The following is a 26,858-nucleotide window of genomic DNA, read 5'->3' as shown; positions in this document are numbered from 1 at the left end:
GTAAGGTGGGCACATTGTCTTTGTACCGGGGATCCAGCAGGGTGGCAACCCAGTATTCCGCACACGTTAAAATGTGGGCAACTCTGCTGTCGTTGCGCAGGCACTGCAGCATGTAGTCGCTCATGTGTGCCAAGCTGCCCAGAGGTAAGGACAAGCTGTCCTCTGTGGGAGGTGTATCGTCATCGTCCTGTGTTTCCCCCCAGCCACGCACCAGTGATGGGCCCTAGCTGCTTTGGGTGCCACCCCGCTGTGAACATGCTTCATCCTCATCCTCCTCCACCTCCTCCTCATCCTCGTCCTCCTCGTCCTCCAGTAGTGGGCCCTGTCTTGCCACATTTGTACCTGGCCTCTGGTGTTGCAAAAAACCTCCCTCTGAGTCACTTTGAAGAGACTGGCCTGAAAGTGCTAAAAATGACCCCTCTTCCTCCTCTTCCTCCTGGGCCACCTCCTCTTCCATCATCGCCCTAAGTGTTTTCTCATGGAGACATAGAAGTGGTATTGTAACGCTGATAACGGCGTCATCGCCACTGGCCATGTTGGTGGAGTACTCGAAACAGCGCAACAGGGCACACAGGTCTCGCATGGAGGGCCAGGCATTGGTGGTGAAGTGTGTCTGATCCGCAGTGCGACTGACCCGTGCGTGCTGCAGCTGAAACTCCACTATGGCCTGCTCTTGCTCGCACAGTCTGTCCAGCATATGCAAGGTGGAGTTCCACCTGGTGGGCACGTCGCATATGAGGCGGTGAGCGGGAAGGCCGAAGTTACGCTGTAGCGCAGACAGGCGAGCAGTGGCAGGGTGTGAACGCCGGAAGCGCGAACAGACGGCCCGCACTTTATGCAGCAGCTGTGACATGTCGGGGTAGTTGCGAATGAACTTCTGCACCACCAAATTCAGCACATGCGCCAGGCAAGGGATGTGCGTCAAACCGGCTAGTCCCAGAGCTGCAACGAGATTTCGCCCATTATCGCACACCACCAGGCCGGGCTTGAGGCTCACCGGCAGCAACCACTCGTCGGTCTGTTGTTCTATACCCCGCCACAACTCCCGTGCGGTGTGGGGCCTGTCCCCCAAACATATGAGTTTCAGAATGGCCTGCTGACGTTTACCCCGGGCTGTGCTGAAGTTGGTGGTGAAGGTGTGTGGCTGACTGGATGAGCAGGTGGAAGAAGAGGAGGAGGAAGCTGAGTAGGAGGAGGAGGAGACAGGAGGCAAAGAATGTTGCCCTGCGATCCTTGGCGGCGGAAGGACGTGCGCCAAACAGCTCTCCGCCTGGGGCCCAGCCGCCACTACATTTACCCAGTGTGCAGTTAGGGAGATATAGCGTCCCTGGCCGTGCTTACTGGTCCACGTATCTGTGGTTAGGTGGACCTTGCCACAGATGGCGTTGCGCAGTGCACACTTGATTTTATCGGACACTTGTTTGTGCAGGGAAGGCACGGCTCTCTTGGAGAAGTAGTGGCGGCTGGGAACAACATACTGTGGGACAGCAAGTGACATGAGCTGTTTGAAGCTGTGTGTGTCCACCAGCCTAAATGACAGCATTTCATAGGCCAGTAGTTTAGAAATGCTGGCATTCAGGGCCAGGGATCGAGGGTGGCTAGGTGGGAATTTACGCTTTCTCTCAAATGTTTGTGAGATGGAGAGCTGAACGCTGCCGTGTGACATGGTTGAGATGCTTGGTGACGCAGGTGGTGGTGTTGGTGGTACATCCCATGTTTGCTGGGCGGCAGGTGCCAACGTTCCTCCAGAGGCAGAGGAAGAGGCCGAGGTGGCGGCAGCAGCAGCAGAAGAGGCCGAGGCGGCAGCAGCAGAAGAGGTAGCAGGGGGAGCCTGAGTGACTTCCTTGTTTTTAATGTGTTTACTCCACTGCAGTTCATGCTTTGCATGCAGGTGCCTGGTCATGTAGGTTGTGCTAAGGTTCAGAACGTTAATGCCTCGCTTCAGGCTCTGATGGCACAGCGTGCAAACCACTCGGGTCTTGTCGTCAGCACATTGTTTGAAGAAGTGCCATGCCAGGGAACTCCTTGAAGCTGCCTTTGGGGTGCTCAGTCCCAGATGGCGGCGGTCAGTAGCAGGCGGAGTCTCTTGGCGGCGGGTGTTCTGATTTTGCCCACTGCTCCCTCTTTTGCTACGCTGTTGGCTCGGTCTCACCACTGCCTCTTCCTCCGAACTGTGAAAGTCAGTGGCACGACCTTCATTCCATGTGGAGTCTAGGACCTCATCGTCCCCTGCATCGTCTTCCACCCAGTCTTGATCCCTGACCTCCTGTTCAGTCTGCACACTGCAGAAAGACGCAGCAGTTGGCACCTGTGTTTCGTCATCATCAGAGACGTGCTGAGGTGGTATTCCCATGTCCTCATCATCAGGAAAAATAAGTGGTTGTGCGTTAGTGCATTCTATCTCTTCCACCCCTGGGGAAGGGCTAGGTGGATGCCCTTGGGAAACCCTGGCAGCAGAGTCTTCAAACAGCATAAGAGACTGCTGCATAACTTGAGGCTCAGACAGTTTCACTGATATGCATGGGGGTGATGTGACAGACCGATGGGCTTGGTTTGCATGCGCCATCTGTGCGCTTTCTGCAGAAGACTGGGTGGGAGATAATGTGAACGTGCTGGATCCACTGTCGGCCACCCAATTGACTAATGCCTGTACCTGCTCAGGCCTTACCATCCTTAGAACGGCATTGGGCCCCACCAAATATCGCTGTAAATTCTGCTGGCTACTGGGACCTGAGGTAGTTGGTTCACTAGGACGTGTGGCTGTGGCAGAACGGCCACGTCCTCTCCCAGCACCAGAGGGTCCACTAACACCACCACGACCATGTCCACGTCCGCGTCCCTTATTAGATGTTTTCCTCATTGTTCCCGTTCACCACAATTTTGAGAATGGCAAATTTGGGAATGCTTTTTCAACCCAGAACAAAAAGTCTGCTTTGACGGTCACTACAAATAACTTGACCAGCTAAAACTGTGCAGATTTGGTTGAATAGAGATGTGAGACCTGTTTTTTTTTGCGCTGTGTGACAGTTATAGGTTTAATCACAGAATGACACTTCTATCAGCACGCTAGCGTGTGTCTTAGATTTTTCTGAATGACACTATCAATAACTTCAATGTAAGATTTTCTTTTTGGGATAGATTTCAAGTAGGCCTGAAATACCACAAACTAGTTATTTTCAGAATGGCAAATTTGGGAATGCTTTTTCAACCCAGAACAAAAAGTCTGCTTTGACGGTCACTACAAATAACTTGACCAGCTAAAACTGTGCAGATTTGGTTGAATAGAGATGTGAGACCTGTTTTTTTTTGCGCTGTGTGACAGTTATAGGTTTAATCACAGAATGACACTTCTATCAGCACGCTAGCGTGTGTCTTAGGTTTTTCTGAATGACACTATCAATAACTTCAATGTAAGATTTTCTTTTTGGGATAGATTTCAAGTAGGCCTGAAATACCACAAACTAGTTATTTTCAGAATGGCAAATTTGGGAATGCTTTTTCAACCCAGAACAAAAAGTCTGCTTTTACGGTCACTACAAATAACTTGACCAGCTAAAACTGTGCAGATTTGGTTGAATAGAGATGTGAGACCTGTTTTTTTTTTGCGCTGTGTGACAGTTATAGGTTTAATCACAGAATGACACTTCTATCAGCACGCTAGCGTGCGTCTTAGGTTTTTCTGAATGACACTATCAATAACTTCAATGTAAGATTTTCTTTTTGGGATAGATTTCAAGTAGGCCTCAAATACCACAAACTAGTTATTTTCAGAATGGCAAATTTGGGAATGCCTTTTCAACCCAGAACAAAAAGTCTGCTTTGACGGTCACTACAAATAACTTGACCAACTAAAACTGTGCAGATTTGGTTGAATAGAAATGTCAGGTCTATTTTTTAGGCGCTGGGTGACAGGCTCAACTTGCCCCTGATGTAATATATGGCCAAAAAATAACCACACTGTTGATGGTTAAATGCACTTGGGTGACACAGGCTCAGCCTGCACCAGATGTAGTATATGGCCAAAAAATAATCAGACTGTTGATGGTTAAATGCACTTGGGTGAAACAGGCTCAGCCTGCAGCTGATGTAGTATATGGCCAAAAAATAACCAGACTGTTGATGGTTAAATGCACTTCGGTGACACAGGCTCAGGCTGCAGCTGATGTAGGATATAGCACAAAATAACCACACTATCGATGGTTAAATACACTTGGTGATAGCTCGTGCTGGCGCACCACAAGTCACAAAATGGCCGCCGATCACCCCAGAAAAAAAGTGATCTAAAAACGCTCTGGGCAGCCTCAAAAAAGTGAGCAAGTCAATAATAGCACTTCAATGATCCACAGCTGCAGATCGATCACAGAATGAAGTCTTTTGGAGGAGTTAATCTGCCTAATCTCGCCCTAACGTCGCAGCTGCAACCTCTCCCTATGCTTGAATCAGCAGAGTGACGTGCAGCGCAACGTGACCCAAGCTTATATAGAGGCTGGGTCACATGCTGCACTGGCCAATCCCAGCCATGCCAATAGTAGGCAAGGCTGTGATGGCCTCTTGGGGCAAGTAGTATGACGCTTGTTGATTGGCTGCTTTGCAGCCTTTCAAAAAGCGCCAAGAAATCGCCGAACACCGAACCCGAACCCGGACTTTTACGAAAATGTTCGGGTTCGGGTCCGTGTCACGGACACCCCAAAATTCGGTACGAACCCGAACTATACAGTTCGGGTTCGCTCATCCCTATTTGCAAGCAATATAGATTAGTCTGTAGTTTACCATGACATAATGTTAAGAAAGCTTTTTTTCTTTCTATCTAAATGTAAAAATGGTTTCAATCAAGCCTGATCACAACTAGGGATTAAGAAGGAATATCTATACTCAAACAAAATACAATAACTCCTACAGTTTTTGCACTGGCCACTAATCCTAATAATAGAAGCCACTTCTTGGTCTGTACAAATCCCTTTACTGTATTCAGTTATCTGCTTACCTGTCATTCTAATCCTGCCTATAATGATATCACTGCTGTGTATAGATAAGACAGGATCCTGCATTCACAATAGGTGATTGTCAAAGGTTATCTATTCTTTCCTTGTACAATGAACTCTGCACAGGTCACAAAGCATGCCCAGAAAGCTCTCCCATAGAAGTTAATGAGGTCCACTCCTGACCATTGTGTCTATGGACCATGGGGCTGCCATAAAGCCTCTAGACTCTCTAGAATATCGAAGAAAATCCCATTAGGTGTATATGACATCCACGATTACTGTATTTATGCGCACTATAAGATGCACCTGACCTTAAAGGGGTTATCATGTAGACAAAGCTAATACAAGGCACTTACTAACGTATTGTGATTGTTCATATTACCTCCTTTGCTGGCTGGATAAATTTTTCCATCACATTATACACTGCTCATTTCTATGATTATTACCACCCGGCAATCCATCAGTGGGGGTCATGCTTGCACACTATAGAAAAAAGTGCTGGCCTCTCTGGTGGCCGGGACTGTGGGAGATCACGTAGGCTGGTGCTTTTTTCTATAGTGTGCAAGCACGGCCACCGCTGATGAATCGCAGGGTGATTGTAACCATGGAAACGAGCAGTGTATAATGTGATGGAAAACTGAATCAAGCCAGGAAAGGAAGCAATATGGACAATCACAATACATTATTAACTGCCTTGTATTAACTTTCTCTACATAACAAATGCTATTTGTAGAAGTGACAAAACCTCTTTAAGGCGCACCTAGTTTTTTGAGAAGGAAAATAATAAAAAATAAAAAATTGTAAAATATTTTGCTAAAATATTTAATAAAATCAGTGGATGATACACTGTTATGGTGGATCTGCTGCTGACACACTGTAATAGGGTATCTGTGAAGGAAAAACTTTATTGGGCATCTATGGTAGGCACACACATGGTAAGCTGGTACCTAAAGCACATCCAGATGGGCAAGCTCTTCCAGGTGGGACAACTGGAGGAAACCCTTCACCCACCCACTGGTAACTAGCCCACCATCTCCCTCCTCCTTCGTACCGACCTACCATCTCCCTCCTCCAACTAATGCCTACTTTTGCCGCCTGCTCCCTGGAAATGCCCGTTTATGGCAGCTCATTGACATGCTCACTGGTATGGCACGTACAACGTACATCGCACATGTGTACTGGCACATTACATGTATACATCGCAGGCTGATATCCCTATGCAGCAGAGCAAAGTCTGCCATGTAACGGCCATGTTGCTATCTGCCAGATTAACTCTATTCGCTCTATAGGACACACTGACTTTTGCCCCCAGTATATTCCAGCCACTGCATAGCAAACAGCTGGACCATAAACAGGAAGCAGGTGGATAGTTTTCTGTATATAATTTTTTTTTGTCACTCCATGTATTCTACTTTCTGTCCTGGGTTTTTAACTTCTTCCTTTATTTGGACTTTTTGCATAGCGAGCATACTCACTGGAAATTCAGTCAGGCCATTCACTCTGACCAGAGAGGGAAGAGGGATGAGTGACTTACTTATAACATCACATATGTCTTTTGTAGGCATCTCTATCTAGGCCTATAAATACAACAATAGAGCTGTTATACTGTTATCCTAATTTTACTAATCTACTATTGTACTAACCGATAACATTTTCCCCTCATTTCAGCAGTAAACTGACAATTTATTACGTATCTAGATAGGAGTATTATCTCTCTCTTCTGACCATTCCCGAAGAACAATATTTTGTGTTTAATACAGTTGAAACCAGAAGTTTACATACACTGTATAAAATGACACATATGCATGTTTTCTCAATATCTGACATGAAATTAGAATAAACCTTTCCTGTTTTTGGTCAATTAGGATTATCATTATTATTATTATTATTTGCCAAATCGCAGAATAATGAGAGAGAGAGAGAGAGAGAGAGAATGTTTTAAGGCATTTTTATTACTTTCTGCAAAGTCAAAGTTTACATACATTTAATTAATATTTGGTAACATTGCCCTTAAACTGTATGAATTGGATCTAACGTTTTGGATATCCTTCCACAAACTTCTCACAATAGTTGTTCAGAATTTGGGCCTATTCCTCCTGACAAAACTGTTGTAACTGAGCCATGTTTGTTGGTCACCTTGCTTGCACCTGCCTTTTCAGCTTTGCCCATAAATTTTCAATAGGATTGAGATCAGGGCTTTGTGATGGCCACTTTAAAACAGTGACTTTGCTATCCTTAAGCCACTTTGTAACCAGTTTGGCAGTATGCTTCGGGTCATTGTCCATTTGGAAGACCCATTTCCGCCCAAGCTTTAACCTCCTGGCTGATGTCTTGAGATGTTGCTTCAGTATTTTCACATAATCTTCTATTTTCCATCTATTTTGTGAAGTGCACTAGTCCCTCCTGAAGCAAAACAACCCCACAACATGATGCTGTCACCCCCGTGTTTCACATTTGGGATGGTGTTCTTAGACTTTTTCCTCCAAACGTAACTATAGTCATTTTAGCCAAAAAGCTCAATTTTAGTTTCATCAGACCACAGGACATGTCTCCAAAAGGTAGATCTTTGTTCCAGTGTGCATTTGCAAACATTAATCTGCCTTTTTGTGTTTCGTTTGGAGTAATGGCTTCTTCCTGGCAGAGTGGCCTTTCAGCCCATGTTGATACAGTACTCATTTCACTGTGGACATTCACACAATCTTACCAGCTTCCGCCATCATCTTCACAAGGTCTTTTGCTTTTGTTCTTGGGTTAATATGCACATGTCAGACCAAAGCACGTTCATCTCTGGGACACAGAACCTGTCTCCTTCCTGAGCGGTATGATGGCTGGACATTACCATCTTATTTGTACTTGCATATAATTGTTTGTACAGATAAACGAGGGACCTTCAGATATCTTGAAATCGCACCCAAGGTCGAGCCAGACTTGTGCAAGTCCACAATTCTCTTCCTTATATCTTGGCTGATTTCATTAGACTTTCCCATGATGCCACACAAAGAAGCAGTGTGTTTCCGATGTGCATTTTAACACATCCACAGGTGTGTCTCTAATTAACTCAAATGTTGGCAACAAACCTAACAGAAGCTTCCAACCAAATGACATCATCATATGGGCAGTCCAGAATTGTTTAAAGGCATAGTAATATTATTGTATGTAATCTTTTAACATTGCAGAAAGTAATAAAAATGCCTTAAAACATTCTCTCTCTCTCTCATTATTCTGGCATTTGGCAAATAATAATAATTATGGTAATCCGAATTGACTAAAAACAGGAAAGGTTTATTCTGATTGGACCTGATTGTATATATATATATATATATATATATATATATATATATATGAAATTTAAATAAAATACAAAATATAGGTGCAGCTCTCCCCATATGTAGATGCTCCTCTACCTTCTGATGTATTACAAAGAGATGCACCTCATCATTCTGCACTCAATACCCCATTATAGTGAAGTGAAAACAGAATGTTTGCAATATTTGCTAATTTATTGAAAAGGAAAAACTTACATTTTGCATTTTGCAAGTATGCATAAACTTTATTTAGGACTTAGTTGAAGCACCTTTGGCAGAGATTGTAGTCTCCGGTTGGGTGTGATCCCACTAGGTTTGCATACCTGGATTTGGGGATTTTTCTGCAATTTTTCCCTGGAAACCCTCTCAAGCTCTGTCAGCTTGGATAGGGACCATCGGTCGACAGCTATTTTCAGGTCTCACCAGGGATGTTCAATTGGGTTAGAATCAGGGCCCTGGCTAGGCCACTTAAGGACATTCAAGGAGTTATCCCTAAGTCACTTCTCTGTTATCTTGGCTGTGTGCTTAGAGTCACAAACTTTCTAAATTCACTATATATTTATAGTCTGTGCCATCTCTGGTCGTGAGTCATCACAAGCTATGATTCTTTCCCCCTTTTACTGGGAAAAAGCCACAGAGTCTCTTGCCAAAATGATTATTGTCAGGACATAGAAGTCTTCCAGTGCTAGTCAGTAGTGCCATGGATGGTCTTATGCATATTGCATCAATGCTGAAGAAACATTGCTTTAACAGAAGGGATTGAAACCTGCAAATAACATGCTAATTAAAAACATTGAGCAGCTATCTGCATTTACTTAAACCAGCAAAGAATTTATTTATTTATTTTCATTGTTCATTACTCCACGGGGGATTAATTAATGAATGCTTAACGATATTAGTCCACAATTAGATCACTTATGCTTAACCACATGGTTTTTATACACACACATATAAATATAAATTTTGGGCAGATAGATAATTGTTCAACACTGTAGCAATTAAACAGCTGTAGCTTGTCTCATGTGTTAAGTGATGGAGCTACGGGCAAGTGGCACAGCAGATGGCCGGATACACCCAACCCAATTTTTAAGTCTGTTTTTTTTTCTCATTATTTAAAAAAAAGAGGTGTTGACAAATTAAAATGCGCCAGCTTTGGCTTAATGAAAAAGAATACATTTGCAATTTAAATTTATTTATTTTTTATCTATTTCATGTATTAAAATGCAGAATTAAAATATGTTGCTGTAACGTGATTTTGTGCTTTTCTCGAATGCTGCAGACCTCCAGCATAATTATTAGCTAATGTCATACAATGAGGACTGCCAAGGAGATGCAGCTGGCAAAGAGTTCCTATGTATGGGATTTGGTTGAAACACAGAAAATATACTATGTATTAAACATGTTCCTGGGATTTACATATGCAGGACTTTGCTTTATTATTGAAAAGAAATGGGAGCTGAGAAATGGGAGACTTGTAGTAGCTTTTTCTTCTTCAGTGACTTGAAAGAGTTAGACATTCAGAAAATGCCCAAGAACCTGATAGCTCTTTTGCAACTCACATATGATGGGCTTTATCCCGTTTTTTATATATGCTCTGATTGACTTTGCCCACATCTTGTTATACAGCATCTTACTACTCTGATTCCATTACTGCAATCTTATTGTTACTCCATGGCTTTTATAGAACATATTTTCTCAGCATCGAATATAACAGAGGCCTTCACATCCTCAGAGCTTCACTTTCAGAGCCATTCCCTGCTCTGACGTCTAAATTTATTGAGGGGTATGGCCTGAGGTCTGAACTCATTTTGAGGTGTGGTCTGTGTCTCTGGTCTTATGCCTTCTATGTGGCTGATGGTGGGCATGGTTCATTTTGTTTTTTAGCTGTGAGCCATACTAAGGGCAGCTATTCAACAGTTTATTGAGTAGACGAGCACACCAGCAGAAACTGTAGTACATAGAGAAGGCCTGATAAGAATGAGGACGGCTTGCTTGGTGCTGTGGACATGTATTTCCTCCTTCTCCTCCCCATCTAAATTAGGATGGACCATAGCTAAGGGCACTGGCCACCATTAGGCCTTGGGAATCTGCTGGGCATTGATGGAGGGTGTCATAAGCAGGCAGCCCAGGGACCTTCACCTACTCAAAAATTTGTGCTTACTGTTTCTGGGTATTTAAAGTAGACCTGTAAGCTATCCTCACATGTTTTGGGAAATGTTACTCTATGGACATGATAGGTTTGGTAAATATGTATATGTATAACATTTCTGAAGCATGTTTTCTTAAACATTTACATTATGTCATTTTTATTTTTCCTCCTGGAAATGCAAGACTAAATTGACAACTGTACATTAATAAGTCATTGAGGTGTGTACACTCTTGACATTGTCCAATTAGTGCTGACAATGTCCGACGGTGTAAGCACAAACCACACATATTAAGGGGCTGGAACATACGTTTCCAGGTGAAATAACAGGAAAGCGTAACCCATTGAGGACCTCCACCGTACTTGTCGCCATTATTATTCGCCCTCTTTCTGGAGCCCCTAGCTTGTAAAATTAGAGAAACAAAGACTATTGAAGGATTTGGAGGTAAAGGGACGGACGACAAGATTTGCTTATATGCGGACGATATTATTATTTTTTTGAAATCAGTGATCGAGATTATTGATGATTATGGATCTCTGTCCGGATTAAAGATCAATTGGGAGAAATCTGTACTTCTCCCTCTTGATAGATCAGCGCCCAAAGATATTGCTAAAGTACAGGTGCTCTCGACCACTGACCACATAGAATATCTTGGAATCAAAAATCAAAAAAAGCGCTGAGTTACAAAGGTTTAATATACTCAACACTATCCCTATGGTTAATAGAATTAAAGATAAGATAAGGACATGGCAGAAATTTCCGTTATCTCAGGCTGATAGGATAGCCCTTATGAAAATGGTTTTGCTCCCGATAGCATTATACATACTGACCAACTGTCCAATCTGGATTGAGGAGTCTCTCTTCAAATTATTGGAGAGATTATTAAATGACTTAATATACAGCAGGAAACGTGTAAGAATAAAACAACAATATCTGTGGTTGGCGAAAGGAGGCGGCGGTCTCTCTCTCCCTTTCTTTCGCGGATACTATATCGCAGCGCAACTTCAGTGGTGTAGGAGTGGGGGGAGAGACTGTCCTCTCCAACTGCTCACCCGAGGATACAAAGGCACTTTAAGAGACATTTTTAGCATACTGGAGTCAGGCTATCTCGGTAAAATGGGGAAAATTTGCCTTATCAGTGACATGCTACATAAATGTTGGTGTAAAATCAAATCGATTTTGGGAATAACACATGGCTTGCACTTCACTCCAATTTGGCACAACATACACTTAGGTGAATTCGCAGTAATCCCTGAACAAAATTACTGGATATTAAAAGGAGTTCTAACACTATCGCACTTATTTTCACACGGAAAGTTAAACTCCCTAGAGAAATTACTCCCGGGAACGGAACCTACACCACTAGATAAGTTTAGATACACTCAAATCAAACACGCAGTAGCTTGCACTAAAGAAAAAAATTACTTTTTGGTTCGAGAACAGAATCTTTCGGATTTCTGTTTTAAAAAGAGTGGGACTACTTTCACGATTTCACAAATATATCATAAGATACAGGTAGAACTACCCACAGTGATAAAATTTTATAGTGTGTCTAGATGGGAAAGGGATTTGGGTGGCATGACATTGAATTGGGGAATGATATATAAAAATATAAAACAATCTTCCATCTCCAGTATATACCGCCTAATACAATTTAAGATCGTACATCGGCTATACTACACCCCCTTGTCTTTATCCAAGATGTATAGAGAAAAACAGGATAGCTGTCTGAAGTGCCACGGAGAAGCGGCAGGTTTCTGCCACCTTCTCTGGAATTGTCCTCATGTTCAGAGCTTCTGGCAACAGTTATATTTAGAACTGGGAAGCAACACGTCACAAAGATGGAGTCCATGTATAGAACAAGTAATATTTGGCCTATTTTCTAATAGCTTCGAATCAAAACAAGATAAACGCAGATGGCTAGTAGGACTTCAATTAGCAAGAGTCCTGATAGTAAACAAATGGGGATCGAAAATTAGCCCCGAGATTGCTGAGTGGAGAGCTCTGATGAACAGGCTGGTGATATATGAAGAAGGGGGGGACCTAAAATGAAAAAAAATTATGTTATATTATACTGACTAATTGTTAACTGTGAGATGTGACATTTCTACTGGATTTAATAAATATAAATTTATAAATAAAAAATAAAAAATAAAGGGTTCAAAAGTTTTTACAAATATAAAAATATATATATATATATATATATATATATAAAAGTTCAAATCACAGCACTTTCCTTAAAATAAAAATACTTAACCAATAAACAAATAAACATCATGGGCATCGCTGCGTGCAAAAATGCCCATACAATTAAAATATAATAATATTAATCTCATACGGCAAATGGCGTAACAGAAAAAAAAATATGCTAATTTGCAATTTTTATTGTCACTTCAACTCCCCAAAAACGTTTTTTATAAAAAGTGATCAAAATGTCGCACACACCTCAAATTGGTATCATTAAAAAGTACAGATTGTCCATAAAAAATTAGCCCTCACATAGCCCTGTACACATAACTACAAAAAAGTTATAGGAGTCAGAATATGGTGATACTTTTTTTTTCTCAAAGGTAAAAAAAAAAAAATTTCATTATTAAAACACAAGAAAAATTATACAAATGTGGTATCGATCGTTGTAACCGTACTGACCTGGAGAATGCAGATAACAGGTTAATTTTACTGCATAGTGTACAGTGTAAAAAAGAATAATAAAAACCTTTTCCAGAATTGTGTTTTTCCCAATTCTACCCCATTTGGAATAGTTTTTCCGCTTCCCTCTACATGGTATGCAACTGTAAATTGAAAGGCAACAAAAGAATATACAAACTGTCCATCAATGAAGATGGGGTGGAGACTGGTATATTGACCATGTGCACCTTGGATTCTCGTCACTTTGCGTCTATCAAACGCATCTTACTTCAAATACATGCAGCACAGGAAAAGTTTGCAAGGTTGGTTTGGAGGTACAGAGGCAACAATCTAAAGTAAGTCAACAACGAGTGGACAGTGTGTTAAACTGTATGAGTGGTAATAGAATTACTAGTAGTTTATAGGGTACATAAAGTGTGAATATGAAAAGAGCATGCCCTGGAAATAATATCTCAGTCACATCCCCACAGATGTTAATATAAAACTTAATGCAATCTGTAAACGATTGTGAATTTTCACATTGTTTGAGTGGCAATTCCCTAGCAGGGTGCATTTCATTTTCAGATTGGAAACCTCCAGTATTGTAGGCACTGGGGACATGTGTGGGGGACATAGGTGTGTGTGAACGGATTCATACGTAAACAAAGAAGAATCATCCCACTGTTCACTAATGATCTCTTCTCTCGGTACACCAAGGACTCACAATATACAACAAATAGCTGCTCTTTTGTAGTGTAAAGGAATTACAATTTCCCTTAGGCCAAGTTTCCATTTCAATTGACAAAATGTACATGGAAATCAATGCAGCTCAATAAACAACCCAAGAGCAATTTAAAACCCCTCCTTATGTTTAGGTGATGTATACTACATACTGCCAGACGCACAAAGAAAACCTCTGTATATATACATAATTCATAAGGTATAATCTTGAGGGGAAGACCTAGGGGGATGTTAGACTTAATTTATGCTCCCTATTAACACAAGGAGTAAATATATTTAAAAACAATGATCCTACTAAACAAGCTCTGTATGACAAATCAAGAGAATGGGCCTACAGGTATGCAGGGGTGTACACAGATCTCATAAGGCCCCAAAGCAAAACTTAGTAAGGGCCTCCTGCCTCACATAGTTTCCAAATGAGTATGTGTCAAACACTCACAGCCAACGCAAGGGCCATGTCCAGGATTTCTGACAAACATGACCTTTTTATTAAGTAGAATAGATTTTAATTAAAAAAAAAAAGAATTATGGTATGGCCTATAGTAACCAATAGGATTCTGTTGTAAAACAATCCAAAATGAAAGAAATAATTGGTGTGATATATTTGGGATATTTGTCTGAATCAAGAATAAAAGAGAAAGCAAAAACACCAAAGAGAGAGAAATAAAAAAATTGGCTCTGCTACACTTATATCTCACCATGTTATCTACAAGAAATGGCGTTCAGATTATATTCCACTCATATTTCCCTACGCTGAATTCATAATGAAAGAGCAAAACATGTCCCCCAACATATGGCAATAGGCACTACTCAATTCTTCAAAGGAAAATTAGGAAAATCCCTTATGTGTAGCAAAATCGGTAGAAGTGGCAACTCACCTGCCACATAATACTGTCCTCTAAGGCTGGATTAATAAGTGACACATAATACCTTACTGCTGCCTTATTAACCATTATGATTCCACTGAGAAACAAGATAGATAGATATAGTTCGAGAGATAGATAAATAGACATGTAGATAGATATATAGATATATAGATAGACAGATTAGATCGATAGATACTATTCTGATTTATTTCTTAAGTGCATACAGGAAAACTAAGACAAACTAATTTAAGGAAATGCGCCACCTATGTTGTTTTCTGCCAGTTCTGGAGGGAGTAGATAAGCTGTGATATCACCTATTGTAAATGGTGGACTCTGTGATATCTTTAAATAGAGGTGCTATCTGTCTAAGGCCTCATGCAAACGACTGTATGTATTTTGCGGTCTGCAAAAAACGGATGCGCTAAAAATATGGATGACGTCCGTGTGCATTCCGTATTTTACGGAACGGAACTTCTGGCCCCTAATAGAACAGTACTATCCTTGTCCGTAATGCGGACAATAATAGGACATGTTCTATTATTTTGTGGAATGGAAATACGGACATACGGAAATGGAATGCACAAGGAGTAACTTCAGTATTTTTGCGGACCCATTGAAATGAATGGTTCCGTATACGGTCCGCAAAAAAAACTGAATGGACATGGAAAGAAAATACGTTTGCCTGTGATGATAAGGAGATGACTGCTGACAGGTCAGCTGTAGAGATCTGTGCAGGATTTTAGGATATCTATCTATCTACACAATTTATGTATGCTATTTTAAAACAACTTGCACAACAGGACTGCAGTTCCATCCACAGTGAGCTGCCCAACAGTGTAAACAATGGGGGCAATAAGGCTGTGAGACTGGGGCACATTTTCTAATCAAAATGTACTGGAATTCTGGTTCAAGCTCTGCTAGAATTCTGGCGCACATGCTGTACATCCCATTTATGACGTGCTGAGTCACTTCTGTCTCACAGAGCGAACCACTGTAATATATCTGCCGCACCTGTAACTGGCCCATAAATATTAGACAGGATTAGTCAATCCACAAAGTTCTCATATGCAAGAATAAGAGGTTGCAATAGCTACACCCTACTAAATGGTGAGGCACCCCATGGGCTGTAAAATGCACCTACTTCTCTAACGAAACTTACCCCTCTGTGTTCTTACCTCTCATCTCTCACATCCTATTAAATAAAATATAAAAAATTTGCAACTCTAGAGGTCCACTCCAGCTTCACTGTACAGCATTATACTAGAAATTATAATCCTGTCCACATCAGGTAAGGAACCACAAATCCCACCATGGCCTCCTATTCATCATGTGTGAGTTGCTCATTTCTAATCATATTTTAGTCTGCAAAATCAATATATCTAGTGTGACCTAATATCTGAATTGTAGAAAAATGTTCCTCAATAAATGCGCCATAAATGATCAGATTCAGCTAGCTTCTACAAAGCTATTGCTGCTGTTTGTTTCCATTTTTATGGGATGGTTTTATGACTTGCCGTCTACTAATGCTCAGCACACATCAGCTCGAAGGCGGTGGGCGTAAGTGAGCGCTACTAGTGCTGTAGGCAAGCCCCAGTTTAACCTAAGGCACTGGCAACAGAGATCTATGACTGCAGTCATTCATGACATGGGAACAAAGGGTGGACAAGATACAAAGTCACATCAGGTATGCTGTTTTACATTTAGGAAGCTAAGTGACAGCACAGACAGATACCTGAGCCGATGTGGAGTTGAGCATGTCTAGGCAGTGACAATTCTCCTGCACATAGGTGTCTGAACAACATCCATGGCATTCGAGATGTGAAAACACTCAATTCACAGCTATTAGTATTAAACTGTGTGAAGAGCAATGTAGAATAATACTTAAAGGGAATGTGCCGCCTATCAGTTTTCTGTCAGTTAACCCAGTTACCAGAAAGTGACACATATCCTTTTTTTTCTAATATACACTGCCTGTCCAAAAAAACAATTGCCACCAAAAAAAAAAAAAAAAAAGATTCTCAATGGGGTTAAGGTCTGTGGTGGCCAATCCATGTGTGAAAATGATGTCTCGTGCTCCCTGAACCACTCTTTCACAATTTGAGCCCGATGAATCCTGGCATTGTCATCTTGGAATATGCCCGTGCCATCAGCGAAGAACAAATCCATTGATGGAATAACCTGGTCATTCAGTATGTTCAGGTAGTCAGCTGACCTCATTCTTGGAGCACATACTGTAGCTGAACCTAGACCTGACCAACTGCAGCAACCCCAGATCATTGCACTGCCCCCACAGGCTTGTACAGTAGGCACTAGGCATGATGGGTGCATCACTTCATCTGCCTCTCTTCTTACCCTGATGCACCCATCACTCTGGAACAGGGTAAATCTGGACTCATCAGACCACATGACCTTCTTCCATTGCTCCAGAGTCCAATCTTTATGCTCCCTAGCAAATTGAAGCCTTTTTTTTTCTGGTTTTGCCTCACTGATTAGTGGTTTTCTTACGGCTACACAGCTGTTCAGTCCCAATCCCTTGAGTTCCCTTCACATTGTGCGTTCTGGAAATGCTCTTACTTTCACTATTAAACATAGCCCTGAGTTCTAATGTTGTTTTTCTTTGATTTTATTTCACCAAACGTTTAAGTGATCGCAGTGTATTTTTATTTTCTAATTGTAGATTTTTTATTCTATTTCCTGAACATGATTATGGGGGCGGCCATCTTGCCTGAGCTGTTCTTACCAGCATTTAGTGATATGCTTTACAGCAGCTACTATGGGCAATAAACACAATACACAGAAGCCTCATTGACCTCTAAGGGAGTGTTCTAGGCATGCTCTGTGATTTGTGCAGAAGTCGGGGGGGAGAGTAGATAAGCTGTCATATCACCTATTTTAAATGGTGGACCCTTTGTTATGTATACAAAGGTGATGTCTGTCATTGTAATCCTGCCTGTGATGATAAGGATATGACTATGGAAAAGTTATCTGAACAGATCAAGCATTGGCTCCTATTGTTAGGCTGTTGTGCTCTGGGCTGCTGGCTTTTTGCTCACTTTTAGAGCTCAGTGGGTTCAATCTGATACTGATCAGAAAGTGATGGTCCATCCTAGCGATATGCCACCACTTTCTCAAATACCAGTCATGGTGTCAGCTATGTAATTACATGTGCTGTATCATATGCAGGTTGATACTATTAATGGTTCCTCACATTCCATAAAGACTACTTGGTACAATTAAATCAGGTATATTCAAAAGTACTTTGGAATTGCCAAGTCTCTATTATAATATAGATTTTTTTTTTTTGTACATGGCTGGATTATAAGGAGGACAAATATGGCAAATTTCCATGAGGCCCTGGTGGCCAGAGGAAGCTTTCACTTTCCCCAATAAGAAATCATTAAAATGTATTTGATTAAAGGGGTTGTCCAGGATTAGAAAGAAACAAAGCTGCGGAAAGGCAGTTCTTCCCCATTGACTCTAATGGAGTCAAGCAACAATACCAGACACAACCCAAGGACAGGAGTGGTGCTGTTTGTGGAAGTTGTTTTTCTAATTCCTGAAAACCCCTTTTAACCACTCAAGCCAGTTAATTAATTTGTGATGGATATATACATCATAAGGATCTCGTGTTACTGTAACTACAAGATCAGCAGTAGAAGCGCTTCTGATATACACAATTGCTGAAAGTACCGGGACTGCAAAATATAATGGCAAATTTCCAGCTAAAACTCATTCCACAAAACACCAGTCATCATACTGTCAAAGGAATAATACAAAAATTATGGCTCTTGGAATGTGTTGAATGAAAATAAATGAAAAAAAATAAATGCTCGGTCCTAAAGGTCTAAAATAGGCCAGTCCTATAGGTTCCTTTCTTGGGTTAAGGAACCAAAATGCACTGGTCAAAGGAAATATACAAGTTGAAACACAATATAAGCCCTTGTTGAGAGTCATTGTTGCTTTTATTAATTATAACTAACAAATCAGCCTAACACTAGAAGCCCATGTTCAGTTAGGAAAGGGGAAACCTTTTAATGAAAGTTGACCCTACACATATAGTTTGTCCTTTCTTGGCAGGAAACCCACGGACTGTACAATTATTTTTAAGAATACCTATGTCTGAATGATATGTACTAAAGGTCATCGACTTGACTCCCACCAGGAATAGTGAGAGAGGTTGTTAGTGGGCAGGTAAGGGAGGTATTTTAAGTTGTACATAGAATTATCAGGCTATTACACTAGCAAGTAGTCATGTAATACCACATCATGAGCATAGCTATGTATGACACAGTAACTGAAATGAGCCCAAGCAATGACATAACTTACCAATTGTGCAGTGTTCTCCATTCCAGCCTTGGTTACATTCACACTTCCCATCTTTGCATGTGCCATGTTCCAAGCAGCGAGGGTGGCATGCTCTTTGGTTGCAGGAAGGTCCTGTCCACCCATCTTCGCATCGGCATGATCCCCCCATGCAAACTCCATGAGAGCCACAGTCAACCGAACAGATTTCTATATAATGAGAAAAGTGGAAAATGATCATATAAATCCAGTACGCTTTGATTTCTTCTATCTCCCAAAAAAACCTTGAAAACATTATGCGGAGGGCCGGTAACTTTTAGAATGGTCTTTTAAGAGGCACATTTTATTATTACACTAGGTTAACAAAGCTTTGTACATGGATTTATTGATGGTAAAGAACTGTGATAAAAGTAGCAAATACAAAGCCATGTTGTGAAAGGGCCTATTATTCATACTATTGCCCTATGTTCATTCCGCTCAATTGGTTCCATGTGGAACTGAACCTTTGAATTGATTTGTTGTTCAGGTAAGGCTTTAGCTTACACTTTAATAAGGATTGTGACTTCGGGTAATTTATCGCAATAACAGATTAACAAAGTTAAAGCCTACAAAAGCCATGCTTATATAATTACAGCTCATGGGTTCATCCTGTCACCAACTCAGATGAATGGAGAAGACCTCCACATCATTACTACATAATAAGCGAGAGAGTACAGATTAACCTTTTACTCACAGGGAATGCTATTTGGAGCCCTGGTCATAGGTAAGTCAGCTTAAATCATATATACAGTAAGAACCTGTACAAATGCTCATTAAATATGACATATGATAAGTCGCACTGTGAAACTACTTCTCTGCTGTGTACAATACTGGCTGAAGCTCAGGATATAACTGTATGTCTATACGTAGAGATATAGTGTATATACAGAGCAGTCCAGCAGTCAGGACTGCTCTCCTGACAATTAATCTAGTTACTGCATTCTTCAATTAATCAATTCATGCAATGCTGGAGAGAAGAATATCAAATACTATTTTTTAAATGCCAAGTTTTCCTGAATAGTCGATACATCTGAACAGTTTAAGAAATAATCAGTATGTGGGTATATGGCATTCATTTCTTAGTATTTTTAGGACATGAGGATTAGATTAGTTCCCAAATATATAAATCACCGGATACCAAGTTTGAGGAGGTCTCAGGGACTAAAACATTGATGCCTATCTTTATACCACCAATGTTTTAACATGAGGATTCGACCATCAGGATGGCAGACAATCAGAACAATGAGGGGATGGTGGTGCTCCTCTAAGCAATGCACTCCCATTATTGTTTAGACAGGCATAGTAGCTTGTCCTGATCAGTACAGATGTGCTGCAGAGCCCGTAAAAGCAAAGTGTTGTCATGCGAGTGCCAAAGCCTTCATGGTCATGATTAGAGTTGAAGGAATCGAAGTTCACAAAGTGGACTTTGATCCAAATTTCAAGGAAAATTTGATTTGCCGCAAAGGTGAATTTCATTGTGCTTCGTGGTAACGAATAAATTTTCCGTGTAATGGCCGTAAAACAAAAAATAATTCATACTCACCACATCCATTTCCATTCGAATAGTCCTCTGCGGCCATCTTGATTGAAGATCCCACGCAAAATCTTGTGAGCGACGGCATGTGACGTTACCACACCGGCCAGCATCATCACGCACAGCACAATTTCGTCATGGATCTTCAAGCAAGAAGCAGCGAGCTTTTGTGATCAAATGGATAAGGTGAGTATTTGTATATATTATTTTTTTAACAGAACGGCATCTGAGGGGTTCAATGACGAGGGGCAGTGCAATCACTGTTCCCGTCATTGCGTTTGCTACTCACAAAGAAATGCACTTCATGACAAAGTAATTTGTCACAAAGCAAATCTTTTGTGAAATTCAGCAAAGCTGCCGAATCAAAGTTTTGAGAACTTCTCTCACCTCTAGTCATGATTGTTAGGGGTCCCAGAAGTTGGACTGATTAAACATTGATGGGTCATATTAAGGATATACCATAAAGAGGTTTTTCTGATGTTTAAAATGAATATCCCATCCTCAGGATATTTCATCAATATGTAATTTGTGGGGGTCCACTGAGCACTGTAGCCTCTTCCTAAGCCAGTGACGTCATGTCCATTGGTCACATGGCCTATTTGCAGCTCAGCCTTGTTCAAGTTAATGGGTCTTGGCTGTAATACCAAGTACACAGGCCTGTCCTTGGTATGCTGCACTTACCACATACCACAGCTGATGAGAAAACCCCACTAATTGTGAGGTTAGACCATCAATATCCTTTAAGTCCAGGAGAATCATCGTTCTTAGATGCTGTTCACATCATGTTTTTGCCCCACATGTAAAATGTACATTGGTAAAAAGGATGCAAAAGTTTAGCACACTACGCTTTTCCATTCCTCAGAGTCCAGCAATTTTTTTTTATACGTTAAAGTACACATATTTTCTACTATAGAACCCTATGATGATGGATGCCATTGTATGGCATCTGTCTGAGGCATGCATTTAATGATTACATCATGTATATACAGTTGTGTTCAAAATAATAGCAGTCAGACATCACTAACCTGATCAATCACTGTTTTTGGTAGAAATGATATTTCTACATGGCAAATAATTTACTAGCAGGTGTAGTAGACTAAAGTGGCATTGCGTCCTCTCACTCACGCCACTTACATGAGCGAGGCGGCATGACGTAGGTGTGCGTGCCGCGCTCCTCCTCCTGTCGTCCTTTCCCCCTCTCTCCCTGCCTCCCGCCTCGATGAGGAATGCCGAGGAACGCCGAGCCCAGCTGTGACCTGCCGTGACCCGTCGCCTGCCGCTTGTGGAGCGTAGAGGGGCCGATTTGATGTTGGAGCAGGTGTGTGTCCTGAGTCGCCGGAACGCTGCCCTCGCTGGTACGGCTTGCATTCTTGGCCGGAGTGTGATAAAAGTTGTGGTGCGGATACTTACCTCCGGGTGGTGACAGGAGACGGTAGAGGCCTTGTGCTCTTGGCGTGTAGGCGCTGCCGTGCTTTTCTTCTCTCTTCTGGGACGTCGGTGGAGCCTTCTGGGTATTCCGGTGGATTGCGGTGTTTAGCTGCGGATGCTGGTGGAGTCTTCTGTGGAGGTTGGAGGTGGATGTCGTGGAGTCTGAGGTACTGATTCCTTCTGTGTGCCTGAGAGGGGTTGAGGTCACAGACGAATGCCTGCTGAGGTCTCCAATGATGCCCGCCGACTGACAGTCGCCCTGTTTTTCATCCTTCTGTTTGTGAGTTTGGATGGATTTGCCCCCTGGAAAATATCATGCGCTAGGGGGGCATTCAGTTGGGTGGTTTGACAAGTCAGTGGTTTGGGTGGAAAGGACACATTTGGGGGCTTCCTTTTGAGGACAGGACGGTGAGGTCTGTAAGAGGCCTTTGCCTTATTTACCGCATACGATTTATATGACAAACTCTCACTCCAACAAGTTATCTGGATATACAGCGGCTCCTGCCTGTATGACTTCTGGCAAGCCAGTCCAGTCTGACATTTGGGGTGTTTATGTACTCAGCTGAACATGTTTTTTTTTTTGTGTTCTTAGCCTATATGTGTCCAGCTTCTATGTTCTCCTTCTATATGTATTCGGTGTTTTTGGTTACCGGGCATTGTATGTACATATGATATATCAGTCTGTGGGATATTTATGTCTCTATCAGCACGAAATAAGCCGTCTGGGTCTTACAGTAAAGTGGGGTATTGCCTTAGGCAGATTCGGATTATAAGTGGATCTGGTACTGGAAATCCTTTTGTATTTCATATTGCCTGGCTCTAAAATTACTCACCCCCCTTTTGATCTCTGAATTGTTTGCATAGTGGTTACCTATTAAGTTTATAAAAATGCTGTCAAAGTATCGTAAATCAGGAGGGGTGTCCTCCCCGAAAGATGGTTCGGGGGGGGAGCCCCCAGGCCCGATTAGATAGTTTTTTGAAGTCACCACCACCCAAAACTAGGGGAGGTGTGCAAAGATCTGTCCCACAGGCTGAGTTGGGATTGATTAATACGGACCGGTCAGAATTGGGCTCGTTAAAGACCAGTTCGCCCCAGAGTGAAGGTTTTGAGAGTATTAATAAAAAACTTGCGGATATATTGGGAGTAGTAAATTCCACTAGCACCTCAGTTGCAGAGCTGGCCTTTTCCCTCTCAGTAGTACAAGGAGATGTCATGATAATTAGAGATGAAATGACAAAACTGAGACTGAAGGTGAAGGAATTGGAATCCGCAGTTAATTCTGTCACTTCAGAGAACGATATATTAAAAAAGAGATTAGAAGAGGTAGATGAAGATCGCTTTTGGCTTAGAAAGAAAGTGACAGATCTGGAGGATAGGTCCCATAGATACAACTTGCGACTGGTAGGGTTCCCAGAAGGGGCAGAACAGGATAATCCCCCGAATTTCATCCAAAAATGGTTGGTTGAAAATTTAGGGCCAGATCATGATGCATCTACCTTCTGTGTGGAAAGGGCCCACAGAATTCCCTTTAAAAAACCTCCTCCAGGGGCCCCTAGGTCAATTTTGGCGAAATTGGTTTGTTCAAAGGACCGGGATTAGGTACTTAGACGTAAAAGAGAAGTATCAGATACACATTTTGATGGTAATCTGATATCAATATTCCCAGATTTTTCGCGAGAGACCCAAATTAAAAGAAGATCTTTTTTTGACGCAAAAAAAAGATTGGCTGCAGCCAACATTAAGTACTCAATGCTATATCCTGCCAAACTGAGGGTGGTACACAATTATTCTGTCAGTTTTTTTTCCACACAGGCGGATGTTGTGCAATGGCTGGACTCGATGGGGCTATGAAGAGAATGTAAAGGTGGGAAGGAGGGAGGTCAAGGGGGGAAATGGCCGGGGGGGAGGTTTGGTGGAAGGAAAGAGGTTGATGGGTAATGTGAAATACCTTGTCAACCATGTAGGGGGTTTTCTGGGGGTAAGTGTAAGGCAGGGATTGGCTGTCGTCACTTGCTTTTCAGGTCTACGTGTCTCTCTCCTAGATGGGGGACTGGGATTTGCATTTATACATCGCTTATGCCACGTAATATTCTATTCTGGAATGTGAGAGGGCTGGGAGACAGAGTGAAGAGGATGGTGGTGTTTGATCTTGTGGCCCGTCATTTGCCGGCTATTGTGGTATTACTAGAAACCCAAGCAACAGTAGATAGGCTCTATACCTTGAAAAGGAAATGGGCTTCTTTTGAATATCACGCTTACTTCTCTTCGTACGCAAGAGGGGTCAGCGTATATATTCACCGCGGGATGGAGTTTCAACCTGTAGATAATATGATAGATAAAGAAGGGAGATTTGTATTCCTCCATGGTTTTTAGAAAGGGCAGGAGATTATATTGGCGTTTATTTATAGAGTCTTCTCTCTATTAGCTAAGTACATAGCCACAAAAAATCAATGTGCATTATTAGTAGCTGGAGATTTCAACTCAGTTCTTGATCCTGAGTTGGATCGTTTCTCCACCTCTTCTGGGCAAGGTCGGACTGGATCGCCTCTGAGTATTATTTGCCAGGAGCTGGTGCTGGTTGATATCTGGCGCCACCTCTATGGCAATAAGAAAATCTTTTCCTGCTTCAGCCAGTCCTATGGGTCAATGTCCCGTATTGATCTGGCTTTTGCAAGTCGTGATTTGAGTCATCAAATTGTTAAAATGAAGTATGAACCTCATGGATTTTCAGATCACTCCCTAGTTCTGATTATGTTCAGAGAGGTGGATGCTCCAGTCTCGGGCAGAACTTTTAAACTGAATTCGCATTGGTTTGATGTGATAGGGGAGCAATGTCAAATTGATCTGGATATACAGGAATTCTGGGGCTTTAATGTAGGCTCAACACATATACACTATGTGTGGGATGCATTGAAGGCCCATATAAGGGGCTTATACTTTACTAAAATCAATAGGTATAGATTTGAACTTCGTCGAAGGGAACAACAGCTGACAGAGGCAATTAGGAGCCTACGGGCTTTATTAATTGCTCATCATAATGTTAAAGGAGGCCAATCTACAGCTTAAGACACTTCTATACAGTAAAGCACAACATAAGCTTATTTTCCAAGGTCAAAATGGCTTTTGTGAATCGGGTAAAACAGGCAAGTTTATTGCACGATTAGTGGCTAATCAGAGAGAGGCTACTAGTATAAGGGAGATTAGGAACTCAAAAGGTAATAGGGTGAGGTCCTCAGAGGAGATTAGGGAGAAATTTGTGAAATACTATTCTACTCTTTACCAGTCTGATTCTATGTTTAGTCGGAATGATATGGATTAATATTTACAACAATTGGAGCTTCCCCAGTTAGATTCACAGGGAGATGCTGGATCGCCCTATTCTTTTGGAGGAGTTGCAAGCGATACTCCCATCCCAAAAGTATAATTCATCCCCTGGTCCAGATGGCTTGCTGTTTGAACTTTATAGGTACCACGCTAAATTGCTCCTTCCTATTCTTGTGCGGGTCTTGAATGAATCCTGTTTATTTGGCTCTTTACCTCCATCATTTAGAGAGGCAGTGATCATCTTGGTGTTGAAAAAGGATAAAGATATATGCGATATGGGGTCATATAGACCCATATCGCTTTTAAATACGGATTACAAAATCTTTGCTAAAATTCTGGCTAATCGCTTGAAGAGGGTCATGGCCTCTCTGGTACACCCCAATCAGACGGGTTTTATTCCGGGCCGGCAAATACAGATACAGAGTCTTTATAGGGTGTATCTGAATCTCTCTGTTGGGGGTAATATAGACCACTCCATCCTGTCTTTAGATGCCGCAAAGGTGTTTGACAGGATGGAGTGGTCTTTTTTGTGGGCTACTATGTCTCAATTTGGTTTGGGGTACATATTTATGAAAATGACTCAAATGCTATATGAACAGCCGTTAGCATGTATTAATATCAATGGTATTAGTTCTTCTCCCGTTATGATGTGGCGAGGGATGAGACAGGGATGCCCCCTTTCTCCTCTTCTTTTTGCCCTATTTATTGAACCGTTGGCCTGTAAGATCCGTTTAGATAACCGTATAGACGGCTTCGGGGTGGCGGGAGTGAGCGATAAAATAAGCCTCTATGCTGATGATGTGATTCTGTTCCTGGATCAGGGATGGAAAATCCTTCCTTATGTGATAGAAGTAATAGAGGATTTTGGTAAATTATCGGGTTATTTGATTAACTGGACTAAGTCATCGCTCCTCCCGCTGAACCGTAAGGCCGTAGATGAGGGGAGTGGAGTCCGCGTTCTTGCTCCTAATGATACTTTGGACTATTTGGGGGTTAAGATTGGGGTTCCCATAAATAGGTTTTATGAGCTTAATTTGGCCCCGGTTTTGAATAAAGTTAAGTCTAAAATATGCGCTTGGCAGAAATTGATATTGGCACAGACAGATCGAATAGCATTGGTTAAAATGATTATCTTGCCTATTGTGATGTACCCGATGTGTGCTTCCCCTGTTTGGATCGATGATATCTTTTTCCATAGATTGGAGATTCTTATTAACGATCTAATTTGGGGAAGAAAGAGGGTGCGCATAAAACAAAGATATTTATGGCTGTCGGGAGTCAGAGGGCGGGTTATCATTTCCTTTTTTTCAAGGATATTATTTATGTGCACAGATTCAGCGATGTTGTAACTTTAAAGAGAGTTCACTTGCACGATATATGAATAAGGTTATGGATAAACCAATAGAGAATATCTTCACATGTTTGGAGTCTGGGTATATGGGATTGAGGAAGTCCCTACTGATCCCTTGGACCCTACAGAGGGTTTGGAATAAGCTTAAGGAGATTCTAAAAGTTTCCTGTCCTTTTGCTTTCACCCCTCTGTGGGAGAACAGGAGTCTGG

At 41.8% G+C, this 26,858-nt stretch overlaps 1 protein-coding gene across 8 annotated transcripts in view; it reads right to left on the bottom strand.

Moving 5' to 3' along the window:
- Positions 1–26,858, bottom strand: part of TENM3 (teneurin transmembrane protein 3) — a 1,407,247-nt gene that overhangs the window by 165,333 nt on the left and 1,215,056 nt on the right. For all 8 annotated transcript variants that reach the window (XM_040418697.1, XM_040418698.1, XM_040418703.1 and 5 more), the window contains one exon: positions 18,996–19,181. In XM_040418697.1, the coding sequence (XP_040274631.1) occupies positions 18,996–19,181 (186 nt within the window). The remainder of the gene's footprint in view (positions 1–18,995; positions 19,182–26,858) is intronic.

Source organism: Bufo bufo, chromosome 2 (genome assembly GCF_905171765.1).
Source record: "Bufo bufo chromosome 2, aBufBuf1.1, whole genome shotgun sequence".
Taxonomy (NCBI): Eukaryota; Metazoa; Chordata; class Amphibia; order Anura; family Bufonidae; genus Bufo; species Bufo bufo.
Note: the sequence above shows the minus strand (reverse complement) of the source record. Positions and strands in the feature narration are given on the sequence as shown.